The sequence below is a fragment of the Leguminivora glycinivorella genome, chromosome 8 (genome assembly GCF_023078275.1).
Source record: "Leguminivora glycinivorella isolate SPB_JAAS2020 chromosome 8, LegGlyc_1.1, whole genome shotgun sequence".
Lineage (NCBI taxonomy): Eukaryota > Metazoa > Arthropoda > Insecta > Lepidoptera > Tortricidae > Leguminivora > Leguminivora glycinivorella.
Window position 1 is genome coordinate 17,195,477 of NC_062978.1, and position 27,167 is coordinate 17,222,643.

Consider the following 27,167-nt stretch of genomic DNA (forward strand, 5'->3'; position numbering starts at 1 on the left):
GATGTTTATAATCTACTACCACGAATAAAATTGTGTTCTAAGCTCTAAATGTTAAACGCATATATCATACTATTTAAATTCTAATACATTGCTCCATAAGTTAAATAGTTCCCTAACGATCGATTCTTATGTCAATATAGATAGAACCCTCCTTAATATATGGCACAACACGCGCTTGGCTATATCGTGAATGGAGCCAAAAGTTAAATAAGGATGACAAATGACTTTGAAAGCTTTTCCATCGAATCTGTCACGGCGTGTCTGTTCATATACTAGTACAATGTCGCACAACGTTATGAGGGGAGGGGCTAAATGTGCTATAACAGTGTGGAGATTTCGGTTTAAAAACATAGACAACACGGAAAACAGATCATATGTGTACCTAAGGTTTCATTTTTAGCGAGCCTAAAAGCGTCTTCGGAATTCAGTATATTAATAATCTCTGTCCCACAACATTACTCTTATAATATTTTTTAAGAAAAAAAAACCGCCGCCTTTGGGGTTCTGGTGAAAGCTACTTGCGAATGTTGGATTATGTATAAATGTGTAGGTATTTTTTTAAACTGCTTTTAAAGCTTTAATTATTTGATGGCAACAAAAATCAATATACGTATACCGTTAAGGTTTGAGGAGTTTCCTCATTTCCTCATGAATCCGATTTTAAGAAATTGAAGCTTGACAAAATTTGACTTGAAAAGTCAATATGCTTAACAAATATAACTAAATAAATGTTACTGTTCTGAACTTAAATGCATGCTGTTCTTATAAAAATACCAAAGTCACTATAAGTGTGCCGTTCAGATTTGAGGAGTTCGGTTCTGACCATCATCTGCAGTTCCACTGCACCAAATGTCACTATTCTGGACGTAAGTGCATGCTGTTCTTATAAAAATACCAAAGTCACTATAAGCGTGCGTTTAGATTTGAGGAGTTCCGTTCTGACCATCATCAGGAGTTCCACTGCACCAAATATCACTGTTCTGGACGTAAGTGCATGCTGTTCTTATAAAAATACCAAAGTCACTATAAGCGTGCCGCCGTTCAGATTTGAGGAGTTCCATTCTGACCATCATCAGCAGTTCCACTGCACCAAAAGTCACTGTTCCGTACGTAAATGCATGCTGTTCCTTTAAAAACACAAAAATCGTCATATCTATGCCTTTCAGATTTGAGGAGTTCCTCGATTTCTCCAGGATCCCATCATCAGAACTGGGTTCTGAGAAAAATGGGACCAATCTGTATGCATATACATTCAATCAAAAAAAAATTTTTCAAAATCGGTCCAGTAACGACGTAATCGAGGAACAAACATTAAAAAAAATAAAAGTAAAAAAAATACAGACGAATAGAGAACCACCTTCTTTTGAGAGATTTGAGGCGGCGGTTAAAAAGACTTAAATGGGTATGTTAATCTGCCAGTTTATACGGAGAACGTGCGGAATGCGGGGATCTAGCGTGTCAAGCTAAGGTCAAGTAACACACTTAACTTTTGACCCTACCACTCGCACATAGGTCGCTAAATTCTTAACAGTCATTATTTTTAAATCCTTCCTTTCACTCCTTCCTCCTCACTCCCACTCCTTTTTCACTCCTTTTTGCTGTGTACTTAACACAGCAAAAGGGAATGTACAAGTTTCTAATGGGGTGGCAACGCGCATGTGACACTGTTTGAGTTGCAGGCGTCCATAGGTTACGGTGACCGCTTTACATCAGCCGGGCCGTATGCTTGTTTGCCATCGACGTAGTATTAAAAAAAAATATAGGTCATGTTTCAAGAGCAATGAATCCTCTATAATATAGCTTAATCTGAGCGGCTCAAGTAAATCCAATAATACCCTCTTAGGCTCCCTTACTATGTATTTGTATAATGAATACCTAATGAACGATTGATCGAATCATTTAAAACTCGCGACTCGCGACAGCATCTTTTCTCCAAAACATCTGCGGTACTTTTATTGGTTAGGTAAGTACGATCGTTTAAAGAGTTTCTTAGTTTCTTACTCATATTATAATAAATTCATTCTTGCGTTTACAAATAATATTGACATAAACGGGCCCGGGCGTCTACCACATACATATTACAGTTTAGGTATATTTAGTTAACTAGGTATATGTTGATAAAAGCCTTGCGAAACAACCTTCCAGCCAACCAACTAGCCTTGCGAAATTTAAAGTAGTTATGCCTAGTTGATAAAGTTAAAATTAACTTTAAAGTTTTCTTACGACAGACTAATTACATTTGAAAATATCCAAATGAAGGTGAAGCCAAAGCAGTCAGTGGTTGCTTTCTAGGATTTAATTTACCTTACGAGCTCGTGCAAGGCTGACCCCACCCACGCTCTCTTTCAACTAAGTAGGTAATACCAAAGACCTAAAAACTCCGTAAAAGACGAATAAAGTCTAAGAAAAAACGTACCTGGGAACCATGAGGAAACATTTATTATAGTTCAGAGGGCATGTTGTCATAGGCCAAATTGTCAAAACTCAGGTTCAAATATTTAAATCCTATGTCGAGAGATGGTATTTACTATGATATGCTACATATTTGACGTTGACAGTAATAATTCTGTAAATACCTATTCAACGGGCGCTTTTAACAAAAATGTGTAGAAGTACTTAGATGACTTTGTTTTTTACATACGCTGTTTTTTCTTTCAGTAGGAAACAATCGCATAAAAAATAAACAACTAACGACGCGTGATACCGCGAGACCAAGGGAAATCAGGGATTCGTTTTTGTCATATATGTATGTATGTATACATATAAAATACCTATACCACATATAGGTAAATAATATATTTTTTACATGATTCAAGATACATGTAATTAGCGACTGTGCTAATTACTATGAAAAAAATTTGCTACAAGAGACACCCCGTCGTGTGTTAGGTACCTATTTACCTATATTAGTGTAACAATAAATACATGTAAAAGACAGGATATTCCTTCGTAGGGTTTCTCATAACAGAGTTACGAAACGATAATTATTACGAGTATCCGCGCTTGACAAATTTCGCTGACAGTTTAATTAAAGCTTGGATTTATTTATAGCCTTCTATTGTATGTCTATACTATCTAATAATCGATACTCAGCATTTTAGGGTAACGTATATCACTCTGATTTCACATGACTTTTGTGTGGACCACTTCATCTTAATAAAATGTACAGGAGATCTGCTTGGCTTTACTCTTCGCAGCGTATAGTAGTTATAGGTAAGTATCTATGTATCTTTCGCAAAATACAGAAGAGCGGTAGAGAAATATAACTACGATATGTTAGGGAGTGCGTAAACGATTGGCACCTTGTCTACCCGCCCTGATGCGCCAACCAACAATGGCCCATATTTATAAACAAATCCGGCCGTTACCATACCGGTTAGTTATATTATGTGTCATAACACTCGAGCATTACCCGAATTCCGCGCTTAACAAATTTCGCTGACAGTTTAATTAAAGCTTGGATTTATTTATAGCCTTGTATTGTATGTCTATACTATCTAATAATCGATACTCAGCATTTTAGGGTAACGTATGTCACTCTGATTTCACATGACTGTTGTGTGGACCACTTCATCTCAATAAAATGTACAGGAGATCTGCTTGGCTTTACTCTTCGTAGCGTATCGTAGTCATAGGTAAGTATCTATGTATCTTTCGCAAAATACAGAAGAGCGGTAGAGAGATATAACTACGATATGTTAGGGAGTGCGTAAACGATTGGCACCAATGGCACCAACCAACAATGGCCCATATTTATAAACAAATCCGGCCGTTACCATACCGGTTGGTTAGTATATTAAGTGTCATAACGCCGTGTCTTGCGTGGCGGTCGGACCGTCGCCGTCGCGTCTCATACTTCCATATCGATAAGGTTTGATTTCGTATGCGTCGCATCGCCGTCGCGCGACCATCGCGCGACCGTCGCCCACGCAAGCCACGGCGTAACACTCGAGCATTACCCGAATTACAGCCACTCCTTAATGGCACCCTATTTAAAGCTGACCAAACAAAATAAGATCGTTAATTTTACATTACCGGCTTTTCATCTTTTTTTTTATTACATTACATGGTTGTTTATCGTAATTTACACATCACGTACATACAGTATGTACACATATTTCTTGATACATGTATATGAATTTTATACCTACGTGAATAGCTATTAAAAGCAAGTCAAAGAATCAAAATCCTTAATAATTTATTTGTGTAACTGTTCCCTCACACTTAATACATAACAAGAAGCGACAGCGAAATCATCAGACAGAAAACCAATAGAGCACACAGATAACAAACAGGGCAATTTTCGATTCCGTTGTACCCTCATTCACAAGTCCACTGACGCATTGCAGTTCAGTGGAGAGCACCGGCCTAGCCGAAGTGACAATCGTTGACGTTACGTGACGATCGAAACGCAGTCTGGCTCTGTCGCGCCACTTCAGAGAAGCGATAGGGAGCTAGCTACGGATCGTAAGCGATAGTGATGTTGGCTAGGTTACCCGCGACAGCGCAGCGAAGATCGAGGTGTGGGAGGATAATATCACTCTTATTCTTCAGTGGGAAAATCTGAGTGATACATTTTTAGGGTTCCGTAGCCAAAATGGCAAAAACGGAACCCTTATAGTTTCGTCATGTCCGTCTGTCCGTCTGTCCGTCTGTCCGTCTGTCCGTCTGTCACAGCCGATTTACTCGGAAACTATAAGTACTACAGTGATGAAATTTGATGGGAATATGTGTTGTATGAACCGCTACAAAATTATGACACTAAATAGTAAAAAAGAATTGGGGGTGGGGCCCCCATACATGTAACTGAGGGATGAAAATTTTTTTTTCGATGTACATACCCGTGTGGGGTATCAATGGAAAGGTCTTTTAAAATGATATAAAGTTTTCTAAAAAACATTTTTCTTAAAGTGAACGGTTTTTGAGATATCAGCTCTCAAAGTCGTAAAAAGTATGTCCCCCCCCTCTATTTTTATAACTACGGGGTATAAAATTCTAAAAAAAATAGAGGTGATGCATGCTAATTAACTCTTTCAACGATTTTTGGTTTGATCAAAGTATCTCTTATAGTTTTTGAGATAGGTTGATTTAACTGTAATTTTGGTTAAGTTATTGGTTTATTATATTTGCTGCTACGGAACCCTTTGTGCGCGAGCCCGACTCGCACTTGGCCGGTTTTTATTTGGTCTAATCGAGTTTTACCCGCAATTCAACTGGGTAGGTAATTAATTAAGGGCAATTATTTGTGTGATGAGCACAGATATTTGTTCTCAAGTCGTGTTGTGGGTGTTTTCTATGTACTTGCGAATTTGTGTTTTATATACACCGTGTTTTTATTGAATTCCGTTAACTTCGGCATATAGTTAGGTCCATTATAGGAAACAGAATATGATAGTTACAATAGTTAGTCTTCTTAAATTTGTATTTTTTTCTAAAAAAAAACCATACACCTGCGCCTGGGCTTTGCAATTAACTCACAATAAGTAAGTGTCAAAACTACGACATTTCAATCGCATATCGAACACGCAAAGTCCGTTTCTTATCAGCAATTTATGTAACATCTATCGCAGGTGTATAGGATTTTTCAGAAAAAAATTACGAATTTAAAAAGACGAACTATGCTATTCTGTTTCCTATAATGGACCTAACTGTATGCCGAAGTTAACGGAATTCAATAAAAATATGGTGTATATCGTTGTCTACTTAGTATTGATTGCAATTTTACACCGATTAATAAATGTTGATATTTTCCTTTAGTATATGCTTCTTTGTGATAGACTGTTTAGCGAGAAAAAAAAATCTAAGTAAAACCCGATTAAAACTCACGCTCATTTAGATTTGTACACCCGACGAATAAACAGTGACATCCCTTTAGGAAGCTACTTTAATTATTTAATTAAATTTATAGACACTAAACATGGATTTCGAGTTCAATTGGTTGAGTTCAAACCTCAACAGTACGGGTTTTTTTTCTTATACAATATATGCGTTTTTTTTTAAATAAATCACACAAACAAGAAACGATCTCAACTGCCACTGTCGTTGGAAATCTATTACTAATGATTATTTTTCATATTGCAGTGGTTAGATATTTGGTTGTTGTAGATATTTGATTCGAAATTGATGCCATAATAACTTTTGACGATAAGTATAGACAACAACTACACAACAACTACAGCAGCAGACTGCTCTGCGCCCCACTCCCCCGTCCTATCAGCGCGCGCGCAGCGGGCGGAGCGGCGAGCGGCGTGTTCAGTTTGCGGAGTCTAGCCGTCGCGTGAACTCCTATACGCCTGAAGAGGGGCCTCCGAATTGGCCCGAAACATGTCGCAGCAATAGCGATATAATAACGTGAGTACAACCGTATTTCAATTAATTATTTGAATATGTCTCACGGAAGTTTAACGTGTATAAGTATAGACGTAAATATTTGACGATAAGGTTAAACAAAGCATGTTATCATGCAAGCTAGTCGTAAATTGCGGTTTTTAATATATTTTTGATAAAAAAATATTTTAATTAATAATTAGTTATTTTTAAAAACCACAGCACCACTAACTACCTACCTATGCGTGATAAGAATAGCAACAATATTAAGGTAACAATCATTCGAAAAGAGGAAAATAATTGTCTCAGTATATTTTGTGCAACAAGCAGCTGCTTAATACAACTACGTTTTTTGTTTAAAAGTTCCTATATTTCCTAAATTGCACACAGTCATAAAAGGGCTTTCAGAGAGAACATTTCCTGAGGGTGAAATCCCGCAACTTTAATTACCAATTAGAGTAGGTACTTTAATTACTGCCACTAAACAAACAAAGCTTCTGTGTATACATATAAAACAGGTATGACCCAAAAACTACATAATTTGAACCTATTTTGATCCTTTCCAGCAGTAATAAACACTTCTGGAAAACCGACATGCAGTAGGATGAAATAAATGTATCGTTTATCGCAACTGATATGTTTGAAGTCTTTATGTTTTCCCGTCACAATATTTTTTTTTAATTAATTGATTTATAAAAACTTTTTATTTTTCGATTTTAAGTTGAGTTAGCTCAAATGCTCACAGCACACCTACGACTGATCAAGTGATCACTGAACCACTCGACCCTAAACTACATTTAAAAAGAAATCGTAACAACTCACAACTGAATACCTACTTTACCTCCTCATTCTGGAGCCTAACGCACATTTCGATACATACATACTTACGTAGATTCTAAATAGTAGTTATAATTATAACGAGCATCTGGTTTGCAATAAGAGCTTGAATAAATAGGTAGAAACATTATAAACAATTGAGACAAAAGCACAGAAAAATATTTCGTAATAGGTAGGTACATATTTAAAGAAAAAGTAAAATAAGGTTATTAATAAAAGACCCTTTATCTTTCTTACCGCCTTTGAACTCATATATTTTAATAAATCTGGAGTCGTGATTAACCACTCAAATTGTGCGATCTTAATGAATTCTCAGAGTGTTCTCAACAATCTCAACCGAAGCGGAAGAAGTTAAATTTAAATTATTTTGCACGCCAATTTTAGCGAAGGAGAGACCATGGATTAGGCAAGTTACGCATTTTACTAATGGGATTCCGATTGGGGACAAATTCAGAACAGTTACCTAACTCACTCCGAGAGAAGAGAACCCTTCCGGATTAGTAAAAGTTGGAAGGTGAAATAGATATAGGTAATAACTAATAATGTAGAGCTGCCGCTTACATAAAATCGTTGTTAAATTTTTAGGATCACTTTATTAAACTGTGCGTTGTTCTACAACTTTGATTTTTCTACCTTTTATTACATTACTCGTATTGGTTTGGACATATTCTTCTATCGTTTGATACGACGAAACAACAACAGACAACGGAGATATCCAGGAGAATCCAGCTTAGTTGAATGGCATTCTAGAACCTAGCGGACATTCTGAAATCTGATATTATTCCGCCTGAAGACTCGTCTCTTCAATCAGTGTCATGAGATATGGTATGACATGACATGACGTAATTTCGCTTAAGTTTATGGCCGAGCTACTGTATCCCGACAGTTTTGGAGACCCAACAAACTATAAAAGTTTGTAGCGGTTTTCAGACCTAACTATTTCTTAAGAAATACTTGACTATTGTATTTCTTAAGAAGTACTTGAATATTGGACTATTTCCCATAAGGCAAATACCTACCTACTCTACTATGCATTGTAGGTACTCTTATACATATACCTACATAGAATAATATCTATATATTCTATATTAATTTTATGGAAAATGTCATAAGTTGACCTTTTAATTAAAAGTATGTAGCAAACCTACGCATCGTTTTGGAAACTAAGTTCTAGGAAATCCCAAAATAGGTCGGTAAGTAAGTAAAATAATCATGTAGATATACTTTATAGTAAGTAACTAATGTAGCCAAACTAGCCAACAAGAATTTCCTAAATGTTTATTCACATTGTATATTACTGAAATACCTACTTGTGTTTGTTTATTTTCCTTTTGACTTATTTTTCTTCGTATAAATATGATTCACGATCACGATGTCTCCGTGTGGTGACGGGCTAAGAATTTCGCCACCTCCTTTCCTCCTATGAGTGTCGTAGAAGTCGACTCTGGCCACTCTGGGATTCTTATTCAATTATGTTATGTATGAATTCATATGATGTGGGTGACATGGGCTAGCAACCTGTCATTGCGATAATCACAGTTTCGGTACTTTCGGTTTCTTTCAACCCGTTAATTGCTAAGAATGGCACCGAAACATCATGTGCTCTGCCAACCCCTTTTGGGAATACAGATGTGAATTTATGTATGTAAATACGATTCACTTTTTATCTCAATTGCTCGTAACGGATGGTCGAAGTACTGAGGAAGTGATAATCTTTATACTATTTAATATTTCTTATTTGCTTTATCTTTGACAAAATATAAATTTCGACGTTGTTTTTTGTAGAAGCCATTTATTTAATTATATATATTTCCATTTCACAAAAATGTGCTAACGATAAAATCATTACAAACTTACATATAAACTACCTGCTGTTTTCACTACTATTTTCGAAGCAGTAGTAGTAAAAAGTTTACAGTACCTAGGTACTGTAATAGATGTTTAGTACAACAGTATATACCTACCTGATCCTATATTTTGAAATGTTACCGCATTATTTAACTCTAAACCGGCCGATGCCGCAGCTAAAAACTGCGAATTAAAATAGTCTCCGAATTAACGGAGACAATGCCATAAATCAGTGTCGTAACGCAAGCGTTTAAGTGTATCGTAAATCCAGAATCGCGTGAATCAGGGAATTAATGGCTAAATTAAACTTACCGGTGTCCTAAAAGTTGGTTAAAAAGGAACTAAACATGAACATAAAACACAATCAAAAATATGTAACGCTATCGAAATGTCCACTTCACTTGTGTCAAAAGTTAGTGTCGGAAAGTTGCCGGCGAGCGGCGGAGCGCGAGCCTGAGTGCGGCCAACCTGCCCCGCTGAAAGAGCGTGAGCGACTGAAGTCTGAATACTGATCGCTACGCTACGTCCCGCAGCGCTACGTTTCAGCTTCAAGCTTTCAGAACTACGAAATTGGGTTGCGTTGCGAATCGTACATTATCTGTTTTAATGGCAATCATATCAGTGCAATAGTCTATTGTTTATCGAGAGATCAAATTTGCTGTTCGCTTTTGAACACAATAAAAAATATCGATATTTTAAATCTTAAAAACTTGAGCGTTCTGGGACTCGCGAGATTTTACACGGTATAAGCGGTAGTAGGACTAGTACGGATACACACTGCCAAGTGAAATTACCTAGCATACAACTAACTCAGCACTAATCTACATTACAATCTAGACAATACGTGATAAAATACAATGAAAATTTGTGAGTGCACGGGATAACTTTGCCGATTTCTGTAAAGCCGCTTTGTCAGTTTATTCATATAAAGATACAAGTAAATCTCGCCTTAATAGTAATCGACAAAGTGGGACGTTTTACTAAACACACTCACATTTGCATTCTGTGAACAATTAAAAAGCTGACCCTTCCCGAACAGGAGGGACGAAAATAAACAGCCTCTGTACTATATCTATAACGCTGTTGCATTGTGACTATTTTGGTGACTTTAAATAAAAACCGGCCAAGAGCGTGTCGGGCCACGCTCAGTGTAGGGTTCCGTAGTTTTCCGTATTTTTCTCAAAAACTACTGAACCTATCAAGTTCAAAACAATTTTCCTAGAAAGTTTTTATAATGTTCTACTATTGTGATTTTTTTCATATTTTTTGAACATAGGGTTCAAAAGTTAGAGGGGGGGGGACGCACTTTTTTTTCCTTTAGAAGCGATTATTTCTAAAACTATTAATATTATCAAAAAACGATCTTAGTAAACCCTTCTTCATTTTTAAATACCTATCCAACAATATATCACACTTAGGGGTTGGAATGAAAAAAAAATATCAGCCCCCACTTTACATGTAGGGGGGGTACCCTAATAAAACATTTTTTTCCATTTTTTATTTTTGCACTTTGTTGGCGTGATTAATATACATATTGGTACCAAATTTCAGCTTTCTAGTGCCTACGGTTACTGAGATTATCCGCGGACGGACGGACGGACGGACGGACGGACGGACGGACGGACAGACAGACATGGCGAAACTATAAGGGTTCCTAGTTGACTACGGAACCCTAAAAATGACAGATTGCTGTAGTTCTATCTAAAAGTCTTTTGGAAAATGATTTTCGCTCAAGTAATGTTATACTTACTTGGTATCAATGTGTTTTTAACCGACTTCAAAAAAAAAGGAGGAGGTTCTCAATTCGACTGAATGTTTTTTTTTTTTTTTTTGTATGTATGTTACTCGATATCTCCGAGAATTGTGGACCGATTTTCAAAATTTTTTTTTTGATCGTACGGGTATAACCCCGAGATGGTCCCATTGGCACCAAGTCGGGGTCTGATGATGGGATCCTGGAGAAATCGAGGGAATTCAAATGTTATAGGCACATGTAATGTTTTTAGTGTATTTTTCAAAGGTACACCAGTATTTACGCCTGATGGTAATAATTTTATGTGGCTGAGCTGATGATGGAAGGTCAACTCCTCAATGGTTAGGAGTTAAAGGATAATTCTTTCACTAGTGTGCATATATTCGGACTGATGCATATAATATCAATAGGAACCACTAAAAATCAACAAATAAACAAACTTTTTAACAAAAAATAAAACCGCCTTCAAAAATAAGCGCGTTACAAAACACGGAGAAACTAAAAAGCAAAAAATAATAAACCTTTGAATTCAGATTTCTTATCGTATTGCAATAATCTAAACATCCAAATTATAAACAAATCAATTATTTTTGGAGTCGGTACCAGCCTGCGTATGGTTGGGTGGGGCAAATAGGCAATAGCAAGGCGACGAACAGGTCTGGTACCGACTACAAAAATAATTGATTTGTTTATAATGTGGATGTTTAGATTATTGCAATACGATAAGAAATCTGAATTCAAAGGTTTATTATTTTTTGCTTTTTAGTTTCTCCGTGTTTTGTAACGCGCTTATTTTTGAAGGCGGTTTTATTTTTTGTTAAAAAGTTTTTATTTGTATTTTCATAAGTATAGTTCATAAGCAAAAATTGAGTGCTAGCAGTTTTATGACTAATCTCCGTAAACCTCGTTTCACACAGTAATCACAAAACGGTAATCGGTTTTTGCACCGTATGTCGTCTTCGTAGGTATTATTTTACTTAAACTTCTCGTCTATAATCTAGAGGTACAATAAGATATTAGTTAACTAAAATAGGACAGGAAACCTAATGTGGGTGTATATGTCCACACTAGTGATGTGTTCCACTGGTTCCACGGCGTAAATGTAACTAATACTTTCATATATCCGATATCGAATCGGATAATGTGAAAACTCTCTTAGGGAGTCTCGGACTAAAGATAGCTCACTCGTCAAAGGGCGTTACGATTTCAGAATGTCCTCGCATTGTGGCGGTTTCGGCTTTCGATCTGAGCCACTGGTTAAAGCCTCTGTCCTTCAAATAGATTAATAATGTTCCGGTCCGAAGTATTATTATTGAGAACTGTTCCCAGTTCAGAATATATTAACACTAGCTTTTACCCGCGGCTTCGCCCGCGTAATAAAAGTATTCATTAAGATTTTCATTTGGATCCGTAGGGACCGTAGGTTTCTCTGTAGGTATATTTATCTGCGATTATTTCGATTGCACATAATACTTTTGCTTGCAATGATTGTAGAAATATTACACATCGACCACAGCGTAGGTAATTCTATATACGCTGGGGAAACCTTTATAAACATCCCACATAGCCCGTATTTCGACACTATGATCGGTGGGTAAAAAGTACTTTTTTCTATTATCCCTTACAATTTTTTACATTTTGCTTATACTTATCGCAAACGTTATCTTCAAGCAAGCAAACAACGATCGTCTTAGAGCACATTGATTGTAAGAGACCGCCGACCGATTATCCGTATCCCGCTAACGATACCCATATTATCCGTATCCGTATCCGTATCCGTATCCGTATCCGTATCCATATCCGTATCCGTATCCGTATCCGTATCCGTATCGCTATCGCTATCGCTATCCCTATCGCTTTCCCTATCGCTATCCCTATCGCTATCCCTATCCCTATCCCTATTCCTATCCCTTATTAAGATGTTTAATGATATAACACTTTAAGTTCTCGCGCTTTGTACACATATTTAAAGTCACATACAGGTCGAACGCGATTAATTAACATTATTTTTACCTTTTTAACCGACTTCAAAAAAGGAGGAGGTTCTCAATTCGACTGAATGTTTTTTTTTTTTATTATTTTTTTGTATGTATGTTACTCGATATCTCCGAGAATCGTGGACCGATTTTCAAAATTTTTTTTTTGATCGAACCGGTATAACCCCGAGATGGTCCCATTGGCACCAAGTCAGGGTCTGATGATGGGATCCTGGAGAAATCGAGGGAACTCTTCAAATGTTATAGGCACATGTAATGTTTTTAGTATATTTTTCAAAGGTACACCAGTATTTACGTCTGATGGTAATAATTTTATGTGGCTGAGCTGATGATGGAAGGTCAACTCCTCAATGGTTAGGAGTTTAAGGATAATTATTTCACTACTGTACATGTATTCGGACTGATACATATAATATCACTAGGAACCACTAAAAATCAACTGAGCTGATGATGGAAGGTCAACTCCTCAATGGTTAGGAGTTAAAGGATAATTCTTTCACTACTGTACATGTATTCGGACTGATACATATAATATCACTAGGAACCACTAAAAATCAACAAATAAATAAACTTTTTAACAAAAAATAAAACCGCCTTCAAAAATAAGCGCGTTACAAAACACGGAGAAACTAAAAAGCCAAAAATAATAAACCTTTCAATTCAGATTTCTTATCGTATTGCAATAAGCTAAACATCCAAATTATAAACAATTCAATTATTTTTGGAGTCGGTACCAGCCTGTGTATGGTTGGGTGGGTCAAACAGGCAATAGCAAGGCGACGAACAGGTCTGGTACCGACTACAAAAATAATTGATTTGTTTATAATTTGGATGTTTAGCTTATTGCAATACGATAAGAAATCTGAATTGAAAGGTTTATTATTTTTGGCTTTTTAGTTTCTCCGTGTTTTGTAACGCGCTTATTTTTGAAGGCGGTTTTTTTCCCAACGTTTCGGCCAGGTTGCACTGGCCGTGGTCGCGGAAGACTGACGTCCCAGCAAAATGTCACTGGAGATGTAAACAACACAAAACTACCCGATATTAATTTATATAAATGTTCGGGGTAGACAAATAAATATAATCTACCCGCTTTTAGTTAATGTTTATTTCCCACCATGTTTATTTTAAAGGTAAAAATAATGTTAATTAATCGCGTTCGACCTGTATGTGACTTTAAATATATGTTTAATGATTTCTTATCAAGTGCTAAAATATAAAGTTTCATGGTTTTATCATTTAAAATTAAGAAATCCCATACAAACTTTCAACCTCTTTTTCAACCCCTTCATCCCTTTTTTTCGAAATAAAAAGTAGCCTATGTTCTGTCTCAGGGTCTAAAGATTGTCTGTTCCAAATTTCATCAAAATCGGTTGCGTGGTTTAAGCGGGAAAGCGTAACAGACAGACAGACAGACAGACAGAGTTACTTTCGCATTTATAATATTAGTAAGTAAGTAAGTATAAGTATTAGTAAGTATGGATTCATAATTTAGTGTATTACTAATCTAACTTGTGTTCACACCATAATATTTACAATACAACTGTCTTCATTGCATGCAACCGCAACATGAAACATTAAACACACAAAAATAAAGACAGAGGATATTCAGCAGGCGGCCTTAATATAAAGAGAGATATCTTCCCAACAATGTTTAGTGAGTGGAAAAATGAAACTCTCAGTTCAACAATTTATTTTAGTTTACGAAAGCATTTTTTTGTCTACATAACTAAATTAATTTTAATATACCTAAACAAAAGAAAATGCTAAAAATGAAAAAAATTAAAATAAACGTAATAACCTACCCTCCATCCATTTTTGTGATTTACTTAGATTGATGTCTGTGATCAAAGCGTGAAACACGATTTATCTCTAAAAAGGGACACAATTTGCAAAAATAGCAAAGGAATATTTGGAGCCAATCAGTCTGGGGGTGGCGAACTGTGTAGCTACCATGGGTTTTTTTTATATGTTACTCGAAAACGTAAACGATATACGGAAAATTACATTAAAATATAATTAATTGTACGGAGAGAATGAATCGCCCCAAACGGTTATATGTTAGATAGTTTAGATACTTATTAGAACCTAAAATGATTACGGTTCGTTACAACGGATTAGTGGTAAAATGTCTAAAATTACAAAAATACCAATTTTCAGTAGTTACATCAAAATGCCAAAATGACATCTAATACTTATATCCGAAATGTAGTAGGTACCTAGGTAGTTGTATAAGAACCAAAATTCAAAATACATTTTGACAGAATACCTAACATTTTATGTACTGTGTGCTTTATATTTCTTGCACTGTGTTTTATTATTAACTTTAGTATTCATTTAATTAATTCACAGAACTAAATTTAGATAGAAGAAACAAGTTCATCTAACCCATATGTATGGTGGCGGCCGAGCGTGTCAGATTTTGTACTGAAGTTGTTACTGGCCTGTGATTTTAAATATCTCTCAGGCCCTTGAGTGTTCATAATTTTTGAATTGTTGCAATTAAATACCACGTAACGAGGCATTTTTAATGTTTTTGTTGACTTCAACTTATAAAAATTGACGCCCGAAAGCTGCAAGCTGCGATTAAATACAGACAACTCAGTGGATTTTACAGAGTTCATTTGACACGCTAAGTAGATACGTTTGCTTGATCTATGGTATATTAGTATTTATGACATCTGTGAATTAATTAATGCTAACTATTTATGAAAAACTGTAAAAATACAGTTTTCGTGGATACTGCATTTTAGGCATTTTGAGAAAGTGGTTTTGGTTTTAGGTAAGTTAATTTTCCGCTCACTAGCTCGGAAACACGTGTTTTGTCCTTTAACACCAGCGGGTAAAAACGCATTTTATCCACTAGTGGGTAAAGTAATTTGACCTTGAATAAAGTCAAATTAACTGCTTTAAAATTGCTAAAAGTAGGTGAATCTAGTAATAAAGATGATTTACCACCTGTGGAACTACTGGAAGCAGTGATAAACGCATTTTTTGCGTTTTAGTTTCCTCGCTATAGTGAGGAGAAAAGTTTTGAGTTACACTCGGTGCAAATGTATTTTACTTCTCGTGTGTTAAAAAACTCGCAAGTTCAGGATTCTATTCTCGAACCACTCGCTTCGCTCGTGGTTCAACTATAGAATCCTTTCACTTGCTCGTTTTTGAATTCCACACTCGGCGTTAAAATACAACTTTGCCCCTTGTATAACAAATAACTATTGACTTTTAGACATTTTGGGAATATTTAGGTACGATAATTTGAGAAGTAAGTAGGTTTACTTAAGTCATTTCAAGTTTTAGACCTTATGAGACTAGTCTGTTTTGGCATTGCAATTATTGCGACGTTTTAGGAACATGGTATTATAAAATTTGGTTGTAACGAACCGTAATCCCTAAAATCACACACTTTTTTCCGTGACGTAAACGCAATCAAGTAACGTACAGTGAGTTGCAAAAGTGCATGGCGAATTTGTCAATGAATTCATTCATAATTTCTCCATGCAAATTTGCAGCTCAATGTACATTGTACCTATTCCAAAGGCTCATGGTAGCGTCTCTGTCGACCCCGAGGCGGTTAACGACACCTATTCGAGAAGTCTGACGCCACAGTTAAACTGCCTTTAATTTGACGAGCCGCTGGAAAAAGCAATTCAGCACCAGCTGAAGGAAACACACTAACAGATTTGATGTTTGAAAGCATCAGCAATTAAAATCCGTGAGTGTAGGTTCTCACGGACTTTAATTGCTAAAAATGTTAATTTGTTAAACTAAATTAGTTATTTTTATATTTTTATCATTTTTTTCAACACTTTAAAAAAAAAGCACGCAAGTATCTTTCACCAGAAACCTAAAATGAGGCTTTTTTTCTTAAAAATTATGTTAGTAACCGAACTTTTAAAACCTTACATTTTAATCAAAACACGCCTTAAAACTTTTATTCAAATTATTCTCACAATTACACCTCTTAATTTATTACTTCTAAAGCCTTTAAGATAAATTGTTTCAACCAAGATATTACTGAAAGAACTCCAATCCTCGCCAGCGGATTTAAAATAAATTTATTTCAGAGCGAATGACCTGTGTGATCCTAGACAATGGAAGAATACCTAAGTCCACAAAGAAGGCAGCTTTGGAAAATTTCATCAAGTCCTAATAGCCGCAACTATGTTAGCCTCTGGCTACAACTTTAAAGCCATTCTAAATCTAAATGGTATGTGGTAGAGGACTTTTTGAATCTGATCTTACAGTCGGACTTTACATCGTACTGTGAATGCTGTAAGTAATATTTTTAGTTGATTAAGCGAGGGCCAAAGTATTCAATTTTATCTAGAAAAGAATTTGCCTGTTATTGCAAAGAAAATTAATTGAAATCTTAATGTATTCTAGAGTGGATATAGAGTCAGATGTTCGTAGTTGCTAAGGTACCTATTACCTTGCGTGCTATGCTATAAGTTATATTAAGTAAGCAGTTACTTGAACTGATCACTATATTGACAGATTTACTATTCACAGATTTATACACCCTGTTTTTATTGAATTCCGTGAACTGTAAGGGAAGATTCTTTACATCAAACACAATTAATTTCTCTAAGAAAAGAAACTAGTGTCTTAACTCTTGCGGTTATCAAGTTATTAAAAAAATAAAGATAATTACTAAACATATGTGTGGCAGCCTTTACCAATTCCTAATGTTATTTGTTTTGACATGTGCCGTAAATCACTTGACGCTAACTTGAATTTTATTCTTAAGGGTCTCTCACGGTAATAAATTCATTTATTATGTATGAAAATGATGAAAAAAATTTTTTGGCGAATTAACTAAAACTGATAAACAGGATGGTTCCTGATAATGAACCTAATGACCTGTCGAATTTAACGGAAAACAAAAAAACACGGTGTATACAAAATCGTTTGTCAAAGAGGTAGGACTGGCGATAGGAGGCTCCGTGACCTTAAAGTCTTCTATTGCTCAATCGTTTTGATGTCAGCTTGCTCTACCATACAATCGTATGACTGATATTTCTAAGTACAATTTGCAACCTGTCTCAGGCATAGTAGCTGTCAGGGTTTTTCAAACTGTGTGTTAGTACTTATACCATTATATAAAAACCGGCCAAGAGCGTGTCGGGCCACGCTCACTGTAGGGTTCCGTAGTTTTCCGTATTTTTCTCAAAAACTACTGAACCTATCAAGTTCAAAACAATTTTCCTAGAAAGTCTTTATAAAGTTCTACTTTTGTGATTTTTTTCAAATTTTTTAAACATATGGTTCAAAAGTTAGAGGGGGGGGGGACGCACTTTTTTTTCCTTTAGGAGCGATTATTTCCGAAAATATTAATATTATCAAAAAACGATCTCAGTAAACCCTTATTCATTTTTAAATACCTATCCAACAATATATCACACGTTGGGGTTTGAATGAAAAAAAATATCAGCCCCCACTTTATGTAGGGGGGGGTACCCTAATAAAACATTTTTTTCCATTTTTTATTTTTGCACTTTGTTGGCGTGATATTATACAGTCATATTGGTACCAAATTTCAGCTTTCTAGTGCTAACGGTTACTGAGATTATCCGCGGACGGACGGACGGACGGACGGACGGACGGACGGACGGACGGACGGACGGACGGACGGACGGACAGACAGACAGACATGGCGAAACTATAAGGGTTCCTAGTTGACTACGGAACCCTAAAAAGATCGTCACTGACCTTAACGTTAGTGATGTTCTTCGTCCGTACGACAGTCTAACCGCCGGTGCTACTGCGCGCGACATAGGCGGTCAGAACGAAGTTTGTAAGACTCAGCACTCAGTAATCACAAGCTTCCAAAATATATTTTAATGAATGTAATTAAAAAGTACCATTACCTCTCATGAGAGAGAATTTTTTTCCAACAAAAAACAAAAGTCGCGTGACATAATTTTTTCTCTCAGCGGCCAGTGAGTGCGGGCTGCCATGTTACAGTGCAATATATGGAATAGAAGTACTTATTAATAGCAGCCAAAATAAAGAAATTCGTATAATTTATCCGGCTTTTTACTGTCTTCCAAATGCAACTTATAGGCTGACTATTGTTACATTACATGCAGTTAGTGCAAGAGCCAGTGTGTAAGCTGAAATCGTACTAGAATCCACACCGTGACTAATAAAAAAAAACGTGCCTTGCCTTAGCTGTCAAATTTGACAGCTCCCTCCGGCAAAGTTATGAGTGATTAAAAATATCAATTTTAATTAAAATAAATATAAGTGACCGTAAAAACAACATATTAAATAATTACTCTTAACGAAAAATGTATTCAAACATAATACTACAAAGGTTGCGTTATATTTTAATAGATTTCACATTTGTAGGTTATGCCTTGCCTGCACCTATTTATTTACCTTTTTGTGTGAATATTTTCAGGCAATGGTCAAAGTTTGCGTGTTTGTGCCGTTACTCGTCGGTTGTGGAAGGTCAGCGAGTGCCCCAGACAACCTTCAGTGATGGGATATCGCCTCCGCCTCGTATTCCTAGAGGACCGACTGATATCCTACAAGCCTTGGCAGCCACTGTGGGGCCAGATCCCACGGCTGCTCATTACAAGTGAGCTATTAGAAACAAGCCCTCGGTTTATGAATAACTATTATCTGGGGCTATTATCACATACATAGTCTACGTAGTCCCACAGTAAACATTAATGGAGCTTGTGGTGGTGGTTGTAATGAACATAATTAATTATACAGACATTCATAAGACACTATTAATTTCAGAATAAACCAATAGATATGCTGTGTGTCATAGTTATTCTCTAGAATTTTTGTAGGTAATAGACTAGACAATCTAGTTTTAGAAACTTTTTTTGGCAACCAAGTATTGCTAAATAAAAAAAAAAAGATCGCAATATATTTACATTCATTTTTCATCTACCTGAAGGTGATATTATTTACAATGCCATTTTAAACTTTATTTATATTGTTTTTTTTTTGTTATTATTTAGAATTTGCCTGCCTGTGTGGTGACGGGTTAAGAATTTCACCACCCCTTTCTTCCCGTGGGTATCGTAGAAGGCGACTGTGGGATATGGGTTAAATTGTGGCGTAGGCGAGAGGCTGGCAACCTGTCACTGCAATGTCACAGTTTCATTTTCTTTCAACCCCTTACTTGCCAAGAGTGGCACTGAAGCTTTAGTAGTTTCATGTGCTCTGCCTACCCCTTTATGGGATACAGGCGTGATAGTATGTATGTATGTATGTATTATTTAGAATTTAATTACTTAGAAATTATTATTTATTACATGTTGGACAACATGCAACTTAACATTGAATTGTACTTTTTATAATTCAGATACCATGACGACCCTTTCCTCATCCCACTCTCAAACTACCGTAAGAGAGCCTATGCATTGTCAGCGGAGGCTGGTCGTAAAGCAGCAGCCTGGATCCGGGACCAGCACTCAGACCTGTTTGCCACTCGCCAATGGGACCCTCCGGGCAAGATGACCACACCATACTTCAATGCCGATCCGAGAATAGAGGCCTTTTCACCAAAACCTATTTACACAGATGAAAGCAAGGTATATATTAATTGAAATATTGTTTTTCATTCTTGTGTTAAATGTTATTCTTAAGGGTCTCTTACACTAATCAGTTAATTTATTAAATAAATAAATAAATAAATAAATATTATAGGACATTCTTACACAGATTGACTGAGGCCCACGGTAAGCTCAAGAAGGCTTGTGTTGTGGGTACTCAGACAACGATATATATAATATATAAATACTTATGTACATAGAAAACATCCATGACTCAGGAACAAATATCTGTGCTCATCACACAAATAAATGCCCTTACCGGGATTCGAACCCGCGACCGCGAATTTATTATGTATGAAAATGATAAAAAATATTTTTTTTGCGAATTTAACTAAAAGTGTTGAATGTAACGAAAAACAAAAAAAAACGGCTATTCATTTGAGATACAGGAATATTTTTGTAGTTCACATACACATGTACAGTGGGCCAAGGAAGTGGTCTACCGGAAACCGCCCTTGTTGTCTCATGACCAGAGGTCGGTGGGGGTGAGCTTTTTCCTACTAATTTGACATGTCTGACATCATATTAGTATGAAAATAGCTCACCCTCGCCGACCTCTGCTCATGACGTTCAAACGAACTTCAACCGTAAGGTGGTAAACCACATTTTTGGTCGACTGTACATATGTAATATGCAAGGGTGCAGCCATGTTTATTAAGTAATTTGTAAGATTTTGTCAAACTAAAAGATAATTATTCCCTCGCAGGTAACAGAGGATGACCTAAGATACACTATAAAGAATGCTCTTTTAGAAGATTCAGTGAAAGTGTTCCAACTGCTCGGGGGATCGGAGGCAGTGAGTGAGGAGCTCAAACTAGAGTTCTTGCAGCTACTCTGCTTCTGCAATGAAAAGGAGCTGGACTCCACTGAGTGGTTGGAGGAGAGGTGGTTCTCTGCTAATGCTAGAGAACGACAGGCTGCTACTTGGAGGTAAAAAATAAATATTTCATTTTCAGAATATTCTAATAATTTGGTGTCAGAGTGGGGTTAAGAATATTAGGTACATATTATTGTTATTAGTCACGAAATATAATTGTAAAACCTATTCCTAGTTCTGGGATCCATAAACAATATGTTCTCTATGTAATCACAATTATTTGCTCAAGAATAATAAAAACTAAGGTCAGTGCGGGCAAGACCGGCATAGTTTATTTGAAATAAAGTTTGAGTGGATAAAACTCTATAATTAATGTAGTCTGGCGTAATGCGCATGGTCCAACGGGATAGCAAATATCATATTTTACAAAGCTTTTACAACATTTTGGTGAAATAAGGTAATTTTAAGTGATAAAAATCACATATTTTAAGGCTCGGCGGGTTGACCGTCCTACCGCGATGAGTCTAGTGCTTGTTGTCGCGTAATTTCATATGAGACTAGGTTCCAAAATCATGATCATTGTTATTTTACGTAATAACAGGGCAGAATGTGCTAGATAATTAATAAAATAACGTTGAAATTTTGAACATATAAGCATTTGGATTCATTTGATAATATAATATGAATAAAATAACGTTGAAATTTTGAACATATAAGCATTTTGATTCAAACTGGGAAAATATTTTAATCCACCATGAAAACATTAACGCCAATTATAATATATTCCATTATCACTTAACAAAATTACTGAATGACTTATTTCCACTGAAAAATACAAAAATAAATAGTAGCAAACAAACTTGGCTTACGAAAGGGCTGAAAATATCCTGTCTTCATAAAAGACAGCTTAAAATTATTGTTAACCAAAGTAATGACCATGTATTAAAAACCCATTTTAGAACATACTCCAAAATACTTCAAAAATGTATAAAAACGGCAAAAAAACTAAATTACATACAAAAAATGGAAAAAGCCGAAAACAAAACTAAGACCATGTGGAATGTAATCAAAAATGTTACGGGAAAAAATCCTCAAACGCGTCACAAAAATATTGAACTAAAACTTCAAAATAATAAAGTTGAATGCCCACAAACTATAGCCAACACATTTAACGAATACTTCGCAACAGTAGGCCAAAATAATGGAACACACGACCTCTGCGGTCGCCTTGGGCGCAACCCCGCCGTGAACTCCATTTTTCTTCACCCGGTAACTGAGCAAGAAGTCCACAATATCATTAAAAACCTCCCTAATAAACACAGTTGCGGGTTTGATGAAATTCCTCCCATCCTAATCAAGGCTTGCAACCATGAGTTAACCCCACCCATAACGTTATTAATCAACCAGTCTTTTAACGAATGTTGTTTCCCTGACAAACTTAAAATAGCTTCCATCAAACCTATCCCCAAAAAAGGAGGAAAACTATATGATCCCACCAATTACAGACCCATTGCCCTTCTACCGACCATATCTAAAATATTTGAGAGATGCATGGCAGACCGGATCAATGCATTTTTAGAAAAATACAACTTATTAGACAAAAATCAATTTGGTTTCCGAAAGAAACGATCGACCACTCTGGCCGTTTACAACTATATACAACATATCCTAGAAAATATAAAAAACAAGAACTATGCCATAGGTCTGCTGCTGGATCTCTCGAAAGCATACGATCGAGTATCGCACCCAATCTTATTACAAAAATTATATGACATTGGCATCCGAGGTAGCGCGTACAAGTGGTTCCAATCATACCTTAAAAATAGACGCCAATTCGTACAAATCGAACACCAATGTAAAAACTCTGGGCATCTGCAAAAAGTGCAATCTAAGTGGCTAACTGTCAATACTTCCATTCCACAAGGCAGCGTACTGGGCTGTGTGCTATTTTTAATTTATATAAACGATCTCCCAAAGACTACCAACCATAAATGCATAGTATTCGCTGACGACATCTCTCTTTTATTTAGTCATGATAATAACTCAAATAATTACTCTCACATCAAAGATACGTTTTATAATATATCAGACTGGCTTCTAGATCATAACTTGATAATAAACCGAACAAAAACAAAAATTATACAGTTCAGACCCCATCAAAAGCGACCAACCGACATGACACCACTTCTACAGGACCTAAACATCAATGAAGAATCAGAATGTAAACTACTTGGAATAAAAATCGACAATCATCTTGACTGGAAAAAACACGTAGCCACAGTTAAATCTAAATTATCGTCCTTCTTGTATGCATTCAGTATTTTAAAATCTAACACAAACACCCAGTGCGCCCTTTCGGCGTATTACGCTTATGCACAGTCCTGGCTAAGCTATGGGCTATTGTTGTGGGGCCATAGCTGTGACGCAAATCAGCTTTTTATAACACAAAAAAAATGCATCCGTATCATAGCTAACATTCCCGAGACCGACAGCTGTAAACCACATTTTCAGGCCCTACAGATATTGACCCTTCCTTCTTTGTACATATTAGAAATAAGTACATTTGTCAAAAATAACTTAAATCTATTTGAATTTAACAAGAGCGCCCGTCGCAGGGACCAACTCGTCCTCCCAGAGCCGATTTTGGATATATATAAAAGAGGTCCTTACTATAGAGCTATACAAATATACAACAAGCTACCTAACCAGATAAAATGTATCAAAAAAACAAATCTATTTAATACTAAACTCAAAATAATCCTATTAGAAAAAGCATATTATTCTATTCGAGAATACATGGAAGAGACTCAATCACAATAATTATATGTATTAAAAACATATATTTTATTATATATTTCATTTAGACTAAGCCTAAAAAATATATGTTTGTTTAAATAGTATAAGAAAAATTGCCATACCCTACCAGGGTGCCATGTGATCCCGTGTACCTATACCTATGTAAAGAACTTTGTATACCATGGTTTGCAATAAATGATTATCTTATCTTATCTTATCTTATTTTTCCATTTATAAGGCAAGACCGGCATATGTCCCGTAGATGGGGTTCATAACCTTTTCTTTTCAGGTCCAGATATTGCATAATACTGTTTTTCCAACGAATACCTGCGAATCCAATTTAGTCACGATATTACAGGCTCATATAAATCGAACTACTTATCTGTTTTTGAAACTTTGTTATTAAGAAAAGGTAATATAGGATATTAAGATACGTGAATTAATTTGGTAACATTGGTGGGTGTGAATCTAAAACGGGCGATTGAACTCTTATGTTGACCGTTTCAACCGTTTCAAGTAGCTGTAGATACCCGACCGAAAGTTGAGCTGAACGGTTATTAGGAGGTGTTTTGCTTAGACAGCGGCGATCGCGCAGTAATCGGGAGGTCTCTCCTCACTCTTACTACCACGAATCTCAATAACGATAGTGCTATCTCTGTCACTCTTTACTGTATGCGCGAAGTGCATATTATTATACCACGAGTATAATAGGTTTTTGGGGGTGCTGATTTCAAAATTAATGACCAATTTGGAATCTGATATTGCTGACTGTCACTTTGACACAAAAGTCGTCATGGGTGTCGTCAAATAAGTTTTCGGGGGTGCTGATTTCAAAATTAATAAACAATCTGGAATCTGACATTGCTCACTGTCACTTTGACGCAAACGTCGTAATAGGTGTCGTCAGATATTATGTCAAGGATGCCGATTCCAAAATTAATGACTAATTTGAAATCATGACATTGCTGACTGTCACTTTGACACAAAAGTTGTCATGGGTGTGGTCAAATAGGTACTCGCGGGCGCTGATTCCAAAATGAATGACCAATTGGAAATTTGACATGACTGAATGTCATTTTGACGCAAAAGTCGTAATAGGTGTCGTCAGTCCACTTTTATGTCAAAGTGACAGTCGGCAATGTCAGATTTCCAATTGGTCATTAGTTTTGAAGTCAGCACCCCCAAAAACCTATTTGACGACACCCATGACGACTTTTGTGTCAAGTGACAGTCAGAAATGTCAGATTCCAAAGTAGTGTTTAATTTTTAAATCAGCACCCCCGAAAACCTATTGATGACACCCATGGCGAATTTTGTGTCAAAGTGACAGTCAGCAAAATGAAATTCTAAATTGGTCATTAATTTTGGTATCAGCACCCCCGTGAATTTATTTGACGACACCCATGACGACTTTTGTGTCAAAGTGACAGCCAGCAATGTCAATTAACGGTCGCGTAGCCGTAAAATAGTCGGTCAAAACCGTTTTAAAGGGTACCCATACGGTTCCTGTTGGGTAATGCTGATCATAAAAATAATGACCAACTTGAAACCCTACTCTCTTTTGAAATATTTGTCGTCGCATGTTGCACAATCTACATATACTTAAACAAAAATAATAAAAAACGTGTAGAACTTACGATAGTTCTACCAACTTAAATATGATGATGAATAATGCAGTGTAGTGTAGGCTTACTTCTGTTCACCTCTTATCATTCTTCACAACCATGTCACATATATTTTATTTTTACTTAATACTTTCGAATGATTTTAGTAACACCATACGAATCATTACCAAAACTGTATTTCAAAGTTAAAATCAAAAACGGTACAACTACCATAAGCCAAAAACGTACTTATATATTGATATCGTTTACACTCGACTTATTTCCAATGAAGCCTAAAAAAGGTTGGCAACTCCTTGTTTATCATATGCCGGTCTTGCCTTTCTCTTTTATGCCGGACTTTCTGAGTAGGCACAATTTCTAAGTTACATATTTCAGAACATAAAACTAGAAATTGAGCGCGTTTTGAGTAGATTAATAGTACTAGTCAGAAAGAACGGTTATTAAATGACTACGTTACATGCATCATATACAAATATTTCGACTGCTTCTATTTTATTTTAATTTTTTGCGGAACCATGTTGAACTCGATGTTCGAGTTCGAAACACGAATCAAGTTTATTGTTAACTAGTGTTCGTCCTAGGGATATGTATTGAAGACCAGTGGATTAAGGATGGAAAACTGGTATACCTCCGGAGGTGTGAGAGGCGTAGATATATAAACAGATAAGTTATTGTCAATAGACGGTCTTTCCGGGTAGACGGTCTTCTCCACACTGACCTTAATCAGAACCATCTCTCACAGTGAAAAGGGTAGCTTAGCTGAAATTTGTTTAGCCTTAATAAAGATTGTAAGCAAGTGTTTTTTTTTTTTTTTATATTACCTAATAAATTTTACCTTAGAACAAAAAATAGCTATTACTATTGTAAATTCTTACTGTCATAATGGTATTTGAAGTAATTAGTTAAAACTCTGTATTCTAAATTAATATGTTTTTCACAACAGATTGGGAGGCCTGGCGGACAAAATTTTTACATCAATGGAACCCAAAAGCCCAGAAGCATACTGTGCTATCATTCAAGGCATGGCAAAATACTATCAGGTAATGATCTAATGATATACTCTTGTTGATAGATCTATGCACTTTGGACATATGTTTGCATATTAGGAAATATCTTATAGTTTTTTCAATTTCGTTTTGGTACAGTACACATATTGTCGTTGAAACATGATATTTCAGTTGGCACAACTGGTTTATATATACTAAAATCAACTAATATCGTCTTCCATAGGCCGAAAGGGCTCACATGTTATACCAAGAAGCACTAGAAAAAGGTATCCCGCTATCCACCGACGTCTTCAATTCCTTGTTGAGTTGCATTGGCTTCCTCAAAGAGGGCGCTGCGCTCCGAATGGACGCGCTGAAAGATCTGCTGAGGCAAATGGCTGAACAGGTAATACTCTAAACTTCTTTTTTTTAGTGTGTTGTATTTTAAAAGGAACACATGGAACCCTTCTAATGGCATTGTTATGCGCGTCTGTCAAGACTATTTGTGTTAAAATTAAAACCATATAATATACTAAAACATAAGACAGCATCGTTTATGCAGCAAAAAAAAATCTACAAGAAAATCTAAATAAATACTTCTGGTTTC

The 27,167-nt window shown here is 36.1% G+C and overlaps 2 protein-coding genes across 4 annotated transcripts in view; one reads left to right on the forward strand and one right to left on the reverse strand.

Annotated features, from left to right (window-relative positions):
- LOC125228607 (serine/threonine-protein phosphatase rdgC) overlaps positions 1 to 9,493 on the reverse strand; it is a 158,190-nt gene extending 148,697 nt beyond the window's left edge. For both annotated transcript variants that reach the window (XM_048133246.1, XM_048133245.1), the window contains exon 1: positions 9,325 to 9,493. The gene's annotated coding sequence lies outside the window, so the exon portion shown is untranslated. The remainder of the gene's footprint in view (positions 1 to 9,324) is intronic.
- Positions 9,494 to 18,946: 9,453 nt separating this feature from the next.
- Positions 18,947 to 27,167, forward strand: part of LOC125228752 (protein PTCD3 homolog, mitochondrial) — a 41,125-nt gene continuing 32,904 nt past the window's right edge. For both annotated transcript variants that reach the window (XM_048133419.1, XM_048133420.1), the window contains exons 1-6: positions 18,947 to 19,078; positions 19,166 to 19,345; positions 20,087 to 20,315; positions 21,043 to 21,266; positions 26,518 to 26,614; positions 26,805 to 26,966. In XM_048133419.1, coding sequence (XP_047989376.1) covers positions 19,053 to 19,078; positions 19,166 to 19,345; positions 20,087 to 20,315; positions 21,043 to 21,266; positions 26,518 to 26,614; positions 26,805 to 26,966 — 918 coding nt within the window. In that variant the 5' untranslated portion in view covers positions 18,947 to 19,052. The remainder of the gene's footprint in view (positions 19,079 to 19,165; positions 19,346 to 20,086; positions 20,316 to 21,042; positions 21,267 to 26,517; positions 26,615 to 26,804; positions 26,967 to 27,167) is intronic.